The 17,157-nt window shown below is 47.8% G+C and overlaps 1 protein-coding gene across 4 annotated transcripts in view; it reads left to right on the forward strand.

The window, feature by feature from the left end:
• Positions 1-4,448: 4,448 nt before the first annotated feature.
• LOC308592482 (polyhomeotic-like protein 2) overlaps positions 4,449-17,157 on the forward strand; it is a 65,484-nt gene continuing 52,775 nt past the window's right edge. For 2 of the 4 annotated variants that reach the window (XM_081203994.1, XM_081203992.1), the window contains exon 1: positions 4,450-4,522. In XM_081203994.1, coding sequence (XP_081060120.1) covers positions 4,506-4,522 — 17 coding nt within the window. In that variant the 5' untranslated portion in view covers positions 4,450-4,505. Of the gene's footprint in view, positions 4,523-15,875; positions 16,220-17,157 lie in introns of those variants that run through there. The other 2 variants (XM_081203991.1, XM_081203993.1) reach the window with 2 other exon arrangements.

The following is a 17,157-nucleotide window of genomic DNA, read 5'->3' on the forward strand; positions in this document are numbered from 1 at the left end:
TGTGTATGTTTAGGACTCACACTATTTCTTTGATTGTAAGTACTGTGGTACCTCGGGTTACAGACGCTTCAGGTTACAGACTCCGCTAACACAGAAATAGTACCTCAGGTTAAGAACTTTGCTTCAGGATGAGAAAGAAATCGTGCTCTGGTGGTGTGGCAGCAGTGGGAGGCCCCACTAGCTAAAGTGATGCTTCAGGTTAAGAACAGTTTCAGGTTAAGAACGGACCTCTGGAACAAATTAAGTACTTAACCCCAGGTACCACTGTAGTTTTAAGCTGTGTTTTAATTGTTGTATCCTGCCTTTGCACCTTAGGGTGAAGGGTGGGTAAGTAATAGTAGCAGCAATAATAATATTAATGGTTGTTGTTATAAGAAATGGTTGTTGTTATAAGAAAAAAACTGCTCCCTTTCCCTTATGGGGTACCCAAGAGCCCATATAGAGTCTTTTTGTAGGTTCTCTATTGGTAGGTGGCGCTGTGGGTTAAACCAGAGCGTAGGGCTTGCCGATCAGAAGGTCACGGTTCGAATCCCCTTGAAGGGGTGAACTCCTATTGCTTGGTCTCAGCTCCTGCCAACCTAATAGTTTGAAAGCATGCCAAAAAGTGCAAGTAGATAAATAGGTACCTCACCGGCGGAAAGGTAAACGGCGCTTCTGTGCGCTGCTCTGGTTCGCCAGAAATGGCTTAGTCCTGCTGGCCACATGACCCAGAAGCTGTACGCCGGCTCCCTCGGCCTATAGAGCGAGATGAGCGCCGCAACCCCAGAGTCGACCACGACTGGACCTAATGGTCAGGGGTCCCTTTACCCTTTACCTTTAAGAGCCCGTATAGAGTCCTTTTGTAGGTTCTCTATTGTAGGAGAAAATAACAGGTCAACCAAAGAATATTGAGAAGCAAAGCAGCTAGTGAGCCTGATCTTTATTAAACTGTTGCAACAGGGTCCTCACCACATGCAGGAGGGAGGAGGAACCCAGAACAATGGTGTGCAAGCTCCTGTACAGTGGTACCTCGGGTTACATAGGCTTCAGGTTACAAACTCTGCTAACCTAGAAATAGTACCTCGGGTTAAGAACTTTGCTTCAGGATGAGAACAGAAATCGTGCTCCAGCAGCCCCGCAGCAGCAGGAGGCCCCATTAGCTAAAGTGGTGCTTCAGGTTAAGAAGAGTTTCACGTTAAGAACGGACCTCCAGAACAAATTAAGTACTTAACCTGAGGTACCACTGTATAAACTTTTAAACTTGCCACCCTCCAGCTCAAGACCACCCCCTAATACATCATGCATACATCACAGAAGGGGCGGCCTACAGCAGAATCCTGTCTGGCAGGAAACCTGTTGATAGGTTTACTTGGCTGTTAATGGGTTTACCTGGAGATCCTGGCCATTCTTTTGTGATGATAAATACTTAATTCCTGAGTCCAGGTCACAGGCTCTCCCTATTCATACCCAAATGTGCCCTTAGGGCAGGATTTGTGAGCACAGAGACAATGGGGAGGCATTTCCCATTTCCATCCAAACTGCAGAGGAATATCTGAGGTCACTGAAAGAGTCAAAATGGCTTTAGGACTGTCTTCCTGTACTGTTTCAGACATAATAAAAAAATTCCTTCCAGTAGCACCTTAAAGACCAACTAAGTTAGTTCTTGGTATGAGCTTTCGTGTGCATGCACACTATCTACTACTGTTTCAGACATGTGGTTTATATATTTATGTATGTGTTTGCTTGGTACATTTACAAACATTTATTTTATATCTTAGACCTTATAATCCTCATAACATTGTGAATGAATCTCAGATCCGACCTGCAAATGGTGCATTTGTTCACATTCAGCTGCTTGCCTTGCTCCTCTTCTCCCTGTCAAAAACATTAGAATGTAACATCCTTGGGGCAGAGATCTGCCTTTTGTCGCTGTTGCTTCTTCCAATTATACCCTTCGAATTATTTCCATTGTTGTTAAAATGCCCAACCCTTGCCCCACTCCCAGCAAGGAAGGCGGGTTCTCCCCATCTGGGTATTCCCCCCCCCCCAAGTGTGGCACAGATGCAAATTAAGAATTTAAATGTTCCAGGAGGCAAAACAACTCATTTCCCAGTCAAATCGCCCAAGAGAAATCTTCCAGTTAATTTGCACCCCACTTAGTTTACTCCAGATCAGTTCTTCAATTCATTTATTCCCGATTAAATTCCCCCACCAATTCAGTTTAATTACCCTCCAGTTACCCCTATTCATTAACCTCCCGAAAACAGCTCTGTATGAAGTCATCTTAAATTAAATGTTGTTCCTCCAAAATGATATCCTCTACAGTAACCTGGATCACACATGCTCCACTGACCGAGTGGTCTAAAGTCTTCAATTTATTGTTTGGTTGTTGTTGTTGCTGCTGTTGTTGTTATATTTATTTATATCCTGCCTTTTCCCCGATAGGGAATCAAGGCGGCTTACGGACTATAATACAAACAGCTAAAAACATATTAAAAAGCAATCATTAAAAAGCAATTAAACATTAGTAGAAAGTGTGTGTGTGTGTGTGTGTGTGTGTGTGGAGAGAGAGAGAGAGAGAGAGGGAGAGAGAGAGAGAGAGAGAGAGAAATCACATAAATGACTTAGGCCCAACATTAATAAACTTCCCTATACAGGACTGCCTTCAGATGGCTTGGGGGGGTCAGGTAATGCCATACCCTCCAACATTTCCCCAAAGAAAACAGGGACATCCTAAGGAAAAGCAGGACATTCCGGGATCAAATCAGAATCTGAGACAGCTTCTGTAAATCTGGGACTGTCCCTGGAACATAGGGACACTTGGAGAGTCTGAAACCCCTTCTTTCCCTACAGACTCTCTTTGGTGTCAAGATTAGTAGAGGGGGCTTTCTTGGTAATTCCTCCTCAAGGGTTGGCAGCCTGGGAGAGAGCCTTCTCTGTGGCAGCCCCCAAGTTGTGGAGCTTCTTCCCTGCAGAGCTGAGTCTGGTGCCTTCACCACACAGAATGCTGAAGACATTACCCTGGCTTTCGACACTGGAGGTATGTGTTTTTAGGATCCATCCTTCTAGATTCAGGTAATTAGCCTTTACAGTCAAAATAAATGAAAAATTGTCCAGTAGCACCTTAGAGACCAACTAAGTTTGTTCTAGGTATACGCTTTCATGTATCTGAAGAGGTGTGCATGCAAATGAAAGCTTATTAGGATCCATCCTGTTTGTTATAACTGTTTCTGATTCTGAATTTTAAATAGTTGGAACCCATCCTGGCACATGCTGCTGAAGGGCAGGTAATGAATTTAATACTAATAATACTATCCCAGCTGGATACTGTAAGAATGATATAGCAATAAGAAGCTGGTGTTCGAGTTTGCTTGTTTTCCTCTTCCCTCCTTCTCCCTTTTCCTTTTGTGTTGTGTCTCTTCAGACTGTAACCCTGAGGGCAGAGAAGGTGCTATTTTTCATTGTTATGTAAGTCACTCGTCTGGGAGCATTTCTGGCTGAAGAGCAGCATATAAATGCTTTGAATAAATACACATTCACTGGGTTTTTTGGGTGGTGGTGGTGAGTCAATTACTCTTGGTGCAAGATGCCAATGTGCCTTACTTTACGAAGGACAGTCCTCTATTTGAAATGCTGTCAGTGGGCTACCCTCTGCCTATAGAGCAGGATGCGTGCTGCAACCCCAGTCGTCTGCGACTGGACCTAACGGTCAGGGGTCCCTTTACCCTTTTATGTCCTCTTTTAACGTTGCATTCGTCCTTAGGAGCAAGCAGCCAGCCTACCTCACAGGGCTGTTGTGAGGACAGGATGCAAAACCAGGAGAACTCCCTCCCCCCCACCATCTCCTTGGCGGAAAGGAAACTGTAATAATGAGTATTAAATGTGGGTAGCGGATTTGAATTTCCAGTGTGCCAGGAGCAATTAACGAAAACAATGGATAGCTTGGAATTTCAAGGCATGTGCCAATAATTAGGACCACTCGTCTGCTTTGAAAGCTAGGGCAACTGTATTCTAAACCCAATCCTAAATCTTCAGCCACCTCCAAACCCGCCCCTCTTCTTTCCCTTTTTTAACCCAGACATCACATCTTGTGATTGCTGCATGCGTGCTTTTTAAATATATTTGCATTTCAAATACTGGCTAAATAGAGGAGGGTGGGCTGACTGCATCATCACCCCCCATTTACTCTCTCCACCAAGAGGTGCAAATGGGGGGGGGGATCCAAGGCCACGTGATCCACAGGGTGGGGTTTCCCTTCCCCAGTTGCTATGGCAACTGTCTGGGACATGCATTCTCCCCCCCCCCCCGCTTCGCTGGGTTTCATAGTGTGAGTCCAGGGAGGGGCGGGGACAAAAAGGCCCGGAGCTGCCATTGGCGGGGGCGCGCACGTGACGAATGCAGGAATGCTAATGAATCCTGTCCCCCCCACTCCCGTCTTGAGCGCGCTGTCTGGGTTTTTTTTTTTTTTGCATTCGCGGCTCGTGGCGCGCGCGCGGAGGGGGGGCCAGGCTGGCTGGTCGCTGCGCATGCACGTGGAGGTCAGGTAAGGGGGCAGGGCAGCCTGTCAGGGTGCTGGTGGGGGACGTTGGGTGCGGAGGGGGTGTCTCCCCTTCCTCCTGCTGCTTCTCTTCCAAGGCCTGAGCATTGCAATGGTGTTTTTTCCCCCTTTTTGGTGGTGGTCGGGAAGGTGTCATTTGCGATGCTCTGTTGCACTAGGAACATGGCAAGCTGCATTCTTCCCGAGGCAGGTCATCGGTCCAACTAGCTCAATACTGGCCGCACCGACCGGCAGCGGCTCTCCAGGGTTTCACATTCGGGACATTCGCAACCCCTACCTGGAGATGCCATTGGGGTTTGAACCTTTGACCAAGGCAGCTGCTCCACCTCTGAGCTGTTGTCTTTCACCTAAAAGCAAAGCGAGGTTCTGAATTAAAACTGGAACACGGGAAGCTGCCTTGTGCTGAAATCATTGGCCTATCCATCCCAGTATTGTCTACACCAGGCATGTCCAACAGGTAGATCGTGATTTTTGGGTGCCCCCCTCCTTTTTTCACTGGACGTCTGCTTAACATTTTCATTTTCAACAACTTTGACCTACCAGTAGATCACTGCCAGTTTTTAATTCTGTGAGTAGATCCCAGTCTCTTGGGAGTTGGCCACCCCTGGTCTACACTGACTGGCAGCAGCAGGGTGTCTCTCCTTACCTGGAAACGCAATTGGGGATTGAACCTGCATCCAAGGCAGATGCTATACCCATTTGAGCTACAGCCCATTGCAGCCCATGCAACATTGCATAGGGTAGGGACTCCTGGGTTCTTGGGGGGGGGGCGGGATGATGGTTTTCAGACTTTTTCAATATCTTTTATCAAGCATAGGTATGGCATGGTCATGGTGACGCTCCTAACTCTTAATGTTCATAGAGTGCTTTTTTGGGGTATCTGCTTTAGATTGTAAGGCCCTCAGGGCAGAGAATGGAGCTTTTACTGACCTCTATGCAGAATCATGCATGGGGATGAGTCCTGTAGAAATAAATATTCAGAAACCGAGAGTGGCTTTTCTGGATCAGGCCACACGATTTCGGGATAGCCAAAGTAACACCCTATCCTAGGGGTAGGCAACCTAAGGCCCGGGGGCCGGATGCAGCCCAATCGCCTTCTCAATCCGGCCCGCGGACGGTCTGGGAATCAGCGTGTTTTTACATGATTAGAATGTGTGCTTTTATTTAAAATGCATCTCTGGGTTATTTGTGGGGCCTGCCTGGTCTTTTTAAATGAGTAGAATGTGTGCTTTTATTTAAAATGCATCTCTGGGTTATTTGTGGGGCCTGCCTGGTGTTTTTACATGAGTAGAATGTGTGCTTTTATTTAAAATGCATCTCTGGGATATTTGTGGGGCATAGGAATTCGTTCATTTCCCCCCCCCAAAAAAAAAAATCTAGTCCGGCTCACCACATGGCCTGAGGGATGGTGGACCGGCCCATGGCTGAAAAAGGTTGCTGACCCCTGCCCTATCCAGATGTTACTGGACTGTAGCACTTAACCCCCGTGACCATTGACTGCTGTAGCAGGGGCTGATGGGAAATGGAGTCCAGTAACATTGGGAGGGCAGGACATTGACTAGCGCTTTGTGGCAAACATGGCCAGATGGATGCCTTCAGGGTGCCCTTCAGACTGTTGCCTTACTACATCTGTTACCCTTATCTGTTAGTCATGAAGGTTATCTAATAGACAAGGCCATGGTCATCACCACATCTTACTGTGCCACATGAATAACATTATCGTAGAATTGCAGAGTGGGTTCCAGGCGCCACGAGGGTCATCTAGTCCAACCCCCAGCAATGCAGGAATCTTTTGTTCAACATGGGACTCGAGCCCATTTCCCTGTGATTAAGAGGTGCCACCCACTTTTGCCCCCTGCTGCTTGCATGTGGCCCTCAGAAGAAGGTTCCCCATGAGGGAATGAAGGGCTTCCCCTGCTCTTGGACCTCAAGCCACACTTGTTCCAGCAAGCATTTGGCCCCTCGTAAGCTGGTGTGGTGTTGAGCATGGGGGGTATCGGTTGTGGTTTCAAAAAGATTTAGGCCACCTGGCATCGTGGCTGAAAGATGGCGCCTCAGAAGTGGGAAGTCCCTGATTCCAGTCTCGCACGGTGGCCTTTTTTTCCTAGGATCATCGACACATCGAGAGTGAGGCAGTGTCGTGGAGTGGTTAGAGTGTTGGTATTAAAGGGAGGGACGTGGGTGGGGCTGTGGGTTAAACCACAGAGCCTAGGACTTGCCAATCAGAAGGTCGGCGGTTCGAATCCCCGCGATGCGGTGAGCTCCCGTTGCTCGGTCCCTGCGCCTGCCAACCTAGCAGTTTGAAAGCATGTCAAAGTGCAAGTAGATAAATAGGTACCGCTCCGGCGGGAAGGTAAACAGCGTTTCCGTGCGCTGCTCTGGTTCGCCAGAAGCGGCTTAGTCATGCTGGCCACATGACCCGGAAGCTGTACACCGGCTCCCTCGGCCAATAAAGCGAGATGAGCGCTGCAACCCCAGAGTCGGCCACGACTGGACCTAATGGTCAGGGGTCCCTTTACCTTTAGCTTTATTAAAGGGAGACCTGAGTTCACATCCTGTGCTTGGCTGCAAGGCTTCCTGGGCATTCCAGAAGAACAGCCCGTTCATTACCTCCAACCACCCTCTACCTTGCAGGATTACGGTATTGTGCGGATGGGAGGCAGGAGACACTGTGTACATTGTGGTGGGGGTTGAGCGGGGAACAGAAGGAAGGTCTGCTGTAATCGGCCTTGAAAAGCCGCTCTCTCTCTATTAAAGGCCTTATTATGGAATAGATCCAATGTCCCTTGTGGGAGGAATTGCCTTGAAATGGAGATGAGATGAGTAAGCTGCATTTTGGGGGGGGGGGGGGTTGAGCACAGGGGGAAGGTTGAATTCTTAATTTTTGCTTGATGTCTTTTTTCCTCCCTCCACTCCCCCCCCCCCCCATATGGCAGGCTGATTAATTTGTGACTCCTTAATGGCAAACAATGAGCTGAAGGGATTCTGACTCCTTGTCTGGAAGCATCTGGTAGCTCCCAAGTCCAGGGTTTGTGAGGGTGGCATAATAGGGTTCCTGGTTTCCCATTCCTTATTTATTCGTTTATTAAAAAACATTTATATACCGCTGCAGTTTACGCCACTATCAAAGTGGTTTGCAGCAATAGATGCATCATAATCATCATAAATATTCATTTCATTTCTATACTTCTTTATATTTTCAATAACCTTCCTCCCCTACAATAAATCTATTAAAACATTATAATCAGAATTTGGCTAAATGTTGCGGAAAGATGTGTTTCTAATAGGAATAGGAAACTTTAAAAGTTGGCCCAGAAGGTGCCCTTGTTTTACTCTGGTGTTCCACCCTAAACCAAAACCTGGGCTGCCATCCTGTACCCAACTAGGTGAGAGTAAGCCCCATGGCATACAAAGAGACTTACAGTGGTACCTCGGTTTATGAACTTAATCCATTCCGGAAGTCCGTTTTTAAACCAAAGCCGTTCTTAAACTGAGGTACAGTTCGCTAACCGGGACACTACTTCCGGTTTTGCGGAGTTCGCATACCAAATAGTTTGTAAACAGGGCTGTTCTTAAATTGAGGTACCACTGTACAGTGGTACCTCAGGTTAAGAACTTAATTCGTTCTGGAGGTCTGTTCTTAACCTGAAGCTGTTCTTAACCTGAGGTACCACTTTAGCTAATGGGGCCTCCCACTGCCGCTGTGTCACCAGTGCGCGATTTCTGTTCTCATCCTGAGGTAAAGTTTTTAACCCGAGGTACTACTTCCGGGTTAGCGGAGTCTGTAACCTGAAGCATCTGTAATCTGAAGCATCTGTAACCCAAGGTACCATTGTACTTCTGTGTGGACTCGTGTTAGGTAGTGTTAGGTAGCTCTATGGCCCATTCTTGACAAGCGCCTGGTCTTTAGCCCATGCACAACAGCAGGAGACTGTTCCTAAGCCTCTTTGCAAAGTTTCCCCCCTTGAGTTTTGCAGGGAGGACTTGCACGCTTATTGTAAAGTAGTAACTGCAGAAAACGGCTTCTCGGGAGTACCAAAGTCCCGCAGGAAAGATGCATCCTGGCGGCTAGGAACAAAAGGAAGAGCAAACTAGAGAGATTTCAAGGACTATGAAAAAAATGAGATGGAGAGATGGAAAGGAAGAAAAGGAGATTCTTGCTACAGTCCCTAACTTCACCCACTGGCTAAAAAGACTGGGCAGCCAGGGTGGCTCACTTCACAACAATCACTTCAAGACTTGCATTTTATTTATTGTTTAATGAAAGCTCAGTGCTGGCTGGGACCCCTGGTCAGGGGCTCCAGTTAAGGCCTTCATGGGTACTGTGTTGGTGCCCCCAATTTCTACAGGACCCAAGTTCCCTAACCCCTGCCGTAGAGGATGCCCCATTCTCTCCAACCCACAGAGAAGGGGGGTGTCGGCCTTGCAGTTGCTAACCAGCCGTTCAGCAGCGAACTTGTGGAAGGAACTTGAGAAAGCCTTGCCACAGTAGTTCATGGACTGGATTGCTGCAATGCGCTTCATGTGGGGCTTCCCTTGCTGACAGGAGTGGAAAACTCCTATAGCTCAAAGATCTGCACTGGTCGCTGATCTGCTACAGGGCCAAGTTCATTGTGTTACTATTAGTATCTAAAGCCCTTAACAACTTGGGACCAGTTTACCTATGAGATGCATTCATTTGACCCCTTTGATCTGCAGAACTGTCCCTGCTACAGGTACCACCCTGCCTTTGGAAGGCATGAATCTTTTACTGTGGTAGTATCTACACTGTGGAACTCCCTGCCTATTGAAACCAGGCAGGCTCCTTCGCTGTACTCCTTTCAGAGTCTGCCAAAAACATTTTTGTGTAGGCAAGCATACCCCGACATGTAGAATGTTGGTGTATTTTTAATTTGCTTATAAATTCAATAATAAACAAAAACAAATTAAATATATATATAAATAATATATATATATATTGTTTTATTCTCTTTGTAAGCCACTTGGAGGTTTTTTGTTTTTTGTTTTTTTAAAGACCAATCAAGCTGTGTATAAATTTTATTAAATGAAGGAAGGAAGGAAGGAAGAAGGGGCCCTCTCCTCTTTTGATTTCTTTCCTTGCCTCCTTAGAACCTTGTGGCTGCAATGGCCTTCAGGTGGGTTTGATGGATGGCAGGCGTCAATCGACGGATTGCTCCAAAGATGTTTTACTGGAGAGCTGGGCTGACCTTGGGTGTGAGGGGAAATACACCAGCCCCCTCCAACCCCATGCACTCCCCTCTCATAACTCTCTGTGTTTCCTGCCAGAAATAGATGCTTCCGTAACCCTAATACATTTTTAAATGCTCCATGTTTATCAGACGGCGTCTTCCAGGCAATTAGTCCTGGTTGGAGGATAGGGGGAAGGGAAGGAGGCGAGTGGGGAGTCCTTAGCCTTTCATGCATGTGGAATTCTGGGAAGATTTGGGGAGTGTTTAGCTGAAGGAACGGAAAGCTGAGCTTCTTTGGGATTCAATTAAGACAAAGAGCCAAGGGTCTAGCCCTCACGGGTGCACAGAACAGTGATCAATATTCAGTGGATGTGTGTTGTGTAGGCCTTGGAAGAGTTCTGGATGAATCCTCCATGATCTGGAGTAATATTTCCTTTCTCTCCCCATCACCCATGCCCCAATTTCTGTTTTTCTACTTTCTCTACCCATACTTTGTTCTTGCTATTTTTTTTTTTAACGGTCCTCATCTCTTTATTTGCAGTCCACAAAAATGCCCATTGCTACAACTGGAAAACACATAATCACAGATCACTTTCAAAAACTCTGTTGTTTGTTCTGCTGCTTATTAAGCTTCCCCTGATCAAGCTTGTCTTTTTCATCATATTTTGATGATTTTCAGATATAACTGGACTAAGGAAACAACAATAACCGTTGAAGTTCTGAGGCATGACTAACAGGTTCATTTATTTCAATGGGCCTAGTTCTAAATAGGGCTAGCATTGGGTGTAGCCCATGGTCTGGAATACAGCAGATCTCTACACACCTAAAATGTCGCTAAAAGTATCCTAGAAATTGCAATTTCTCAGAAACTAGCTAAACTATAACAGTAAGGATTGGCTGTCTTCTGAGGAACCCATACACAACCTGTTTTTAATTATTTGTTTTTAATTGCTGTTCTGGGTGTGCTTCCAGACTGGAAAGAGGCAAGCCCAGAATTGCATCTCTGCACGAGTTGCTGAAAGAAGCCCCTTTTTCCCCCTTCAAAGAAGGGCTTTGTACCTGCAGCAGGAGTGATCTAATCGTACTTGATGGGAAGGAAGTGTTTAGCAGCATTTGAGCTCAGCAGAGGCTGCTTGAAGGAGACAGGGTCAGAGCAGTAATTCATACAGAGATACAGCAGGAAGACTCCACCTTTGGGGATTTTCTGCGCTTAAGTAGCACTTAGCAATTTGTGCGCTGTGGGAGTGTATCAGCGAGTTGAGCCAACATTGCATCCTTTTCTGAGCATGCTGAATGTGAAACAGAGCCTCTGTTTGGTGTTTTTAAAAAGTGTCTTCCAGTCAGTCCCTTCCTACCAAACAGAGTGCCTTGTGGTTAGCTGAACCACAGCAATGTGCGCTGAAGGGCATTGCAACACCATTACGTTTGCTGGCGGCAGATGGCCTCATGGCTTTGCTTCCAGAGAGGCGGAGGAGTTGCTGCTCTTGTGAGAGTAAAGGGCAAGCATAATTGGGGGAAAGAGAGGCAGTTTCTTCTGCTGCCCTTGCTAGCAGTGCACCTTGTTTAAAGTCCCATATGACATAATGCCAGCCAAGGAAAGTCAAGAGCAGCCGTTGGCCTGCCAGGTCTTTTGGTAAAAGATAAAATAAATGGCAGCCAGCTCAGATCAGGGAGCAGCCATAAATTCCCATGTTTTTAATCATCATTAAGTTGCAAACGTTGCAGCAGCAGCAGCTGGGAATGCCTAAATGGGAGGGGGACCCCGGCTGCGGATGCACCAGGCTGAGTGGGCTGCCACAATTCCGGCGCTATTTCCGGAAGATTTACAGCTATGGAGCTTGTAAGCAGACAGAGGCCATTTGTGAAGGCTAATGGAAAGCTCCATAATAGCACTTTATAGAAGCTTATATATATTTGACTCCTAAATTTTTATATATAGAGAGAGAATGAGTAAGCTTCCGGTCCATATGGAGGCAAAGGTAAAAATGTGGAAGGGTTAATGGGGGCATCATTGCCTGGTAAAAGCTCAGAAAGTGCAGAGGGTCAAGACATCTCAGGAGGCAGGAATAAGGGGAGGAGGCAGGCGAGTGAAAGGGAAGACGCCTGCTCCATTTAGCTCAATATCATCCGCACTGACTGGCAGCAGCTCACCAGAGCTTCAGACAGGGTCTTTCCCATCCATACCTGGAGATGCTGACGGCTGGACTTGGGAGCTTCGAAGTGCAAAGCCAAGTGGAGAGCAGTGGTCCTCCTTCCAAAGTTTAGCTAAGGTTCTAGTCCTCATGGTTCTGAATCAAAGCTGGTTTTGAAGAGGAAGTTGCCTTGTAGCAAGCCAGACCAATGGTCCTGCCAGTTCAGCTTTGTCTACACTGACTGGCCAGGACGAGTCAGGGTTTTGGGAGGGCATCTCTCCGCCCTACCTGGAGTTGCTGGGGATTGTATCGGCACCTTCTGCATATAAAGGAGGGGCTCAGCGCTGAGCTGGGTGAGTAAGAGGTGCCATGATAGAATTGTACAAAACAATGCATGGACATCCAATGAAACTGGATGTTGGGAGATTCAGGGCAGATATAAGAAATCCCTTCTTTGTGCAGTACATAGTTTAACTGTGGAACTCCCTCCCACTGGAGGTAGTGAGGCCGATCAACCTGGGTGGCTTTAAAAGAGGATGGGGGCAAATTTGTGGAGGATAATGCTATTGATGGCTACTAGCCAGGGTGGCTGTGCTCTGCCCTGAAGGATAGCTTAGTTGGTAGTGCATGAGACTCTTAATCTCAGGGTCGTGGGTTTGAGTCCCAGGTTGGGTGAAAAATTCCTGCATTGCAGGGGGTTGGACTAGATGACCCCGACACCGGTCCCTTCCAACTCTACAAGGTTGCGATTCCGCCTTTGCGGTGCAGAGGCAGTTATGCTTCTGAATACTTGTTACTGGAAGCTGCAGGAGGGGAGAGGGCTCTTGCAATGGGTGTCTGGTTGGTCAGTGTGAGAACAGGATGCTGAATTAGATGGGTCCCCTTAGGCCTGGTCTTCTGAAGGTCCTGCCCACCACTTAACCTTGGTGGTCCTCTTACTTCAGTGAAGAAAGGTAGAAGTGCTGGTTTGTTAAACTAGTGAGAAAGCGGAGGAAGACCTATTAAGAGTTGATCAGGTGTATTTTCCTGGGAGTGCAGGGAGTGAAACCCTTTCCTCCCTCACTCTGGATAACCAGAATTCCAATACACCATGCAAGCAATAGATTCAGGGCAGACTTCTCTGCATGGCAGGAAATTAGCCTTTGGAACTCAACATCCTAAGCCGTGGTGATGTCAGGTTTCTAAAGATGACATGAAAATGGGATTGAGCTACTTTATAGGAGTTGGGCTTTTCCACGGCTACCAGCCCACACTTTGTTGTTGTTGTCGTTTAGTCGTGTCCAACTCTTTGTGACCCCATGGACCCGAGCACACCAAGCACTCCTGTCTTCCACTGCCTCCCGCAGTTTGGTCAAACTCATGCTGGTAGCTTCGAGAACACTGTCCAACCATCTTGTCCTCTGTCATCCCCTTCTCCTTGTGCCCTCCATCTTTCCCAACATCAGGGTCTTTTCCAGGGAGTCTTCTCTTCTCACGAGGTGGCCAAAGTATTGGAGCCTCAGCTTCAGGATCTGTCCTTCCAGTGAGCACTCAGGGCTGATTTCCTTAAGAATGGATCGGTTTGATCTTCTTGCAGTCCATGGGACTCTCAAAAGTCTCCTCCAGCACCATAATTCAAAAGCATTGATTCTTCGGCGACCAGTCTTCTTTATGGTCCAGCTCTCACTTCCATACATCACTACTCCAGCCCACACTAGCTAAGCTGAACTTCCAGGTTTCTGACCATTCTGCTCTTGGGGTACCAGTGGTTGGAGGGCAGAGAGTTCTCATAGAATCATAGAGTGGGAATTATCTAGTTGCAAGGCAAGAATATGCCCTCGTCCCTTACTGGGATCGAACCTGCAACCTTGACATTGTCAGCACCATGCTCTAGCCCAGTGAGCTCTTGCTTTCGTGCTGTGTTTGTGAGCTTCTCAGGACAGGAACATTCGGTTGGAAACACAGTGGGACTTGGGATAATGGACTAGATGGGCCTTGGATCTGACCCTGAAAGGTGGGGAATCTCCAGCCCTCCAGGTGCCATTGGACTATAGTTCCCATTATCCCTGACTTCCTCCCCACCACATGTGTTTTATGATGCTTTTGCAGATGGGCTTCGTTTTTATTTTTTTAAAGGGCTACCAAACTCAAATTAATTTGTGCTGAATACTTTCTTCTCGCCCGCCCCCGCCCTCCCAGAAATGGCTAATTTATATGCTAAGTAGCCTGATGGAAATCGATGGCGCCTGCCGATCAATAGGGGATCCTACGGGCACCATTGACCAGGGCCGGCTAATGGAAGTCCTTTCGAGGTGGCGCCAGCAATGAAAACGGAACAATTAGGGGACGATAAATGGACCCACTGGAGGGGGGCAGGGGGAACGCTTGAGTGCCTCATATTTGAGTGATATGAGTTCATTGCCCCTTCCCCTCCCCTCGTGTAGGAGGGTTCCTCCTCCTCCGCGGTGATTGCCTTTATTTTCTCCTGGGGGTTTCAAGAAGGCACGACCAAGTGTGTGGTTTGGAGAAACCTCCCCAGTAGCCAAGGCTTGGATGGCTTCAGAAGAAGATCAGACAAATTCATGGAGGAGAGAGCAACCGAGGGCTCCTTGATAGCTGTGCTCTGCCTCCACGGTCAGAGGCAGCCAGGCTTCTGAAGACCAGTTGTTGGAAACCACAGGAGGGAAGAGCGGTCTTGTGTTCGGGTCCTGCTTCCAGGTTTCCCCCTGGGGCATCTGGTTGGCCACTGTGAGAACGATCTGGATTAGATGGGCCAATGGCCTTTTCCATCAGACTCTTCTTACTTTCTTAAGGCTGCAGTGCGGACACACAAACACTAAATATAGTGGCAAGCACAGAATTCAGTTTTCTGATAGGTAGTATTTTTTCCACTTTCTTTTTTAAAAGAGCCACTCAAGTTTCTAGACCTTAAGGTTCTACTCAAGGCAGTCTGGGTTCAGGACCCAGTGAAAACTCCAAAGCAAAAGAGGTTGCTGAATGAGACTTGTTTTCAGTGTCCAGAGAGTTTGGGGTTCAGTTTGATCAAGCTGCTGCTTATTTTTGCGAAATCAAATACAGGTTGCAGAATTTCGTAGAATTATAGAATGTAGAGTGGATCACCTAGTCCAACCCTCCGCAATGCAGGAATCACAGCTCAATAATCCTGGACAGGTGTCCATCAAACCTCTGATTAAAAACCTCTACCTTCCAACACAGTCCATTGGTCAGCTCTTACCCTCAGAAAGGTCTTCCTAATGTCTAGTCGGAATCTCCTCTCTCGTAATCTGAATCGACTCACTCGGACCCTGTCCTTTGCGAGCAGAAGAAAATAAGCTTCCTCCATCTTCCATGGGACAGCCCTTTAGATATTTGAAGAGGGCTATCTCCCAACTCCCTCCGCTGTTCCTCATAAAGCTTGGCTTCATTTTTTCTGAGTTACAGTTTTAGTTTGCGTTGGCAAAGCCTGTGTGTGTGGATACTTTAACATCTTAATTTCTTGCTCAGGGAGGCACTTGGAACTTGGAGAGGTCCGTTCCCTTTGTTGGCAGAAGTGGGTTTCGGTGCCCATGCCCCAAGATGTGGGGTTGCCAGCTGGACCGGGATAGATTGCGGCCGCTGCAGGGACATCCCTTTCCCTTCCACCTTTCCGCGGTGCGGTTGTGCCTACCTTGAGCTTGGTCCTTGGTCCTCCCTTCGCTGGGAAGCTCCTGGGCGAGGTGGGCACTCTGTCTTTCCGCGCACACCCCAGGCTCATATCAGTCTCTTAACGTGTCCCTTGGGAGTCATGCTAAGCCGCTTGGCTGACCCTTTGAGATTAAAAGGAACGTGCGCATGCCACCAGCCCCCTGAAACTATTTGCATGAAATACTGCAGGCAAAACGGGAAGGCCCTGATTGGTGGTTGCTAAGCGACATCATAATCATCAGGAAATTAGGCTCTCTTCTTTATCTCTCTCTCTCCCCCCCTTCTCTCCCAACCCTGGAGTATCTGTGCGATTGCTGGGCTGTGCAAAGGGGGGGGGGAGGTAGCGGAACAAAGGCAGATCGGCTGGAGGAGATCTCAGGCACACGGTTCCCCAAAATGACATCCACTGACAGCAGAGCGGGTGGCGCTTCTCCTGCCACCGGGAGCTGTGCATTGATTTGTGCCTCTTAGCTTCAGGCTGTGCCCCACTACCAGGGTGCTTAAAACAGTCCTTTTCCAAGCCTGCTCTGGAGGTTCAGGTCTGTGGAGAGGATGCTCTTGTCTGTTTCGGGGGATGTGGAGGATTGAAGGAGCAGAGCGTGGAGCTGAGGCTGGGGACCCCTGGGCAGGGGTCCTGCCATCCCTTTGAAGACTGTGCATGCCTTCCGACTTGCGCCACAAATCCCGGTAGCTTGGAGGTAGGTGCAGAGAGCCTGTGGAGGTGGGCTGTGAACTGGGGGAAGAGGTTGTGCTGTTGGCTTTGAAGGCTTTTTTTTGGTGCGCATGACAGCAAGCTGTTGTGGACCGGGACTGTGCTTACTTGGTGCGCTCGCCCCGAAACAGTTAGCTTCCTGGTGGGTTTCCTCATTGGGCAGTGCAAGTTTCTAGACCTCAAGGTCGCAGAGTAGAATTTTGCAGGCAGTGTACAGGCAGCGGGATTCCAGTGGGCTCCTAGGCTTTCACGTGCTAGATGATTGTGTTATTTCCACCCATGTGGATATCTGGGATGGAGTAAAGTGATCGCTGGAGGTCTTAAACAGGGCTTGTGGATGGCAAGTCAAGAGGCTTGGAGATGGAGATCTGCAACGACTAGATTTAGAAGTAAAGGCGGGGGGAGGGAGAAAGAGAATTAAGAAGTGTAATAAACTTGTGGAGCTCACTGCTGCTAGAAGTAGCTGTGGCAGCTGTGAAAGGAAAGGATAGACCAGGCATAGGCAAACTCGACCCTCCAGATGTTTTGGGACTACAACTCCCATGATCCCTAGCTAACAGGACCAGTGTTCAGGGATGATGGGAATTGTAGTCCCAAAACATTTGGAGGGCCAAGTTTGCCTTTGCCTGGGATAGGCTCACAGAGGAGGCATCTGTCAGTGACTCTGAGCAATGATGCGTAAGCAAGACCCCTCCCCATGTTCACCTGCAGTCTACCTCAGAGTACCAGATGCTGCAGATAAATAACAGGGTTTTATTTTTTTATTTACAATTTCACTACATTTATATCCCAGCTTTCCCCCAAGGAGCTCTAGGATTCCTCTTAGAATCACAGAATTGTAGAGTTGGAAGGGACCCCAAGGGCCATGTAGTCCAACCCCCTGCAATGCAGGGATTTCAGCTCTTATCCCTCACATCCCATTTT

Source organism: Podarcis bocagei (assembly GCF_964188305.1).
Source record: "Podarcis bocagei genome assembly, chromosome: 7".
Taxonomy (NCBI): domain Eukaryota; kingdom Metazoa; phylum Chordata; class Lepidosauria; order Squamata; family Lacertidae; genus Podarcis; species Podarcis bocagei.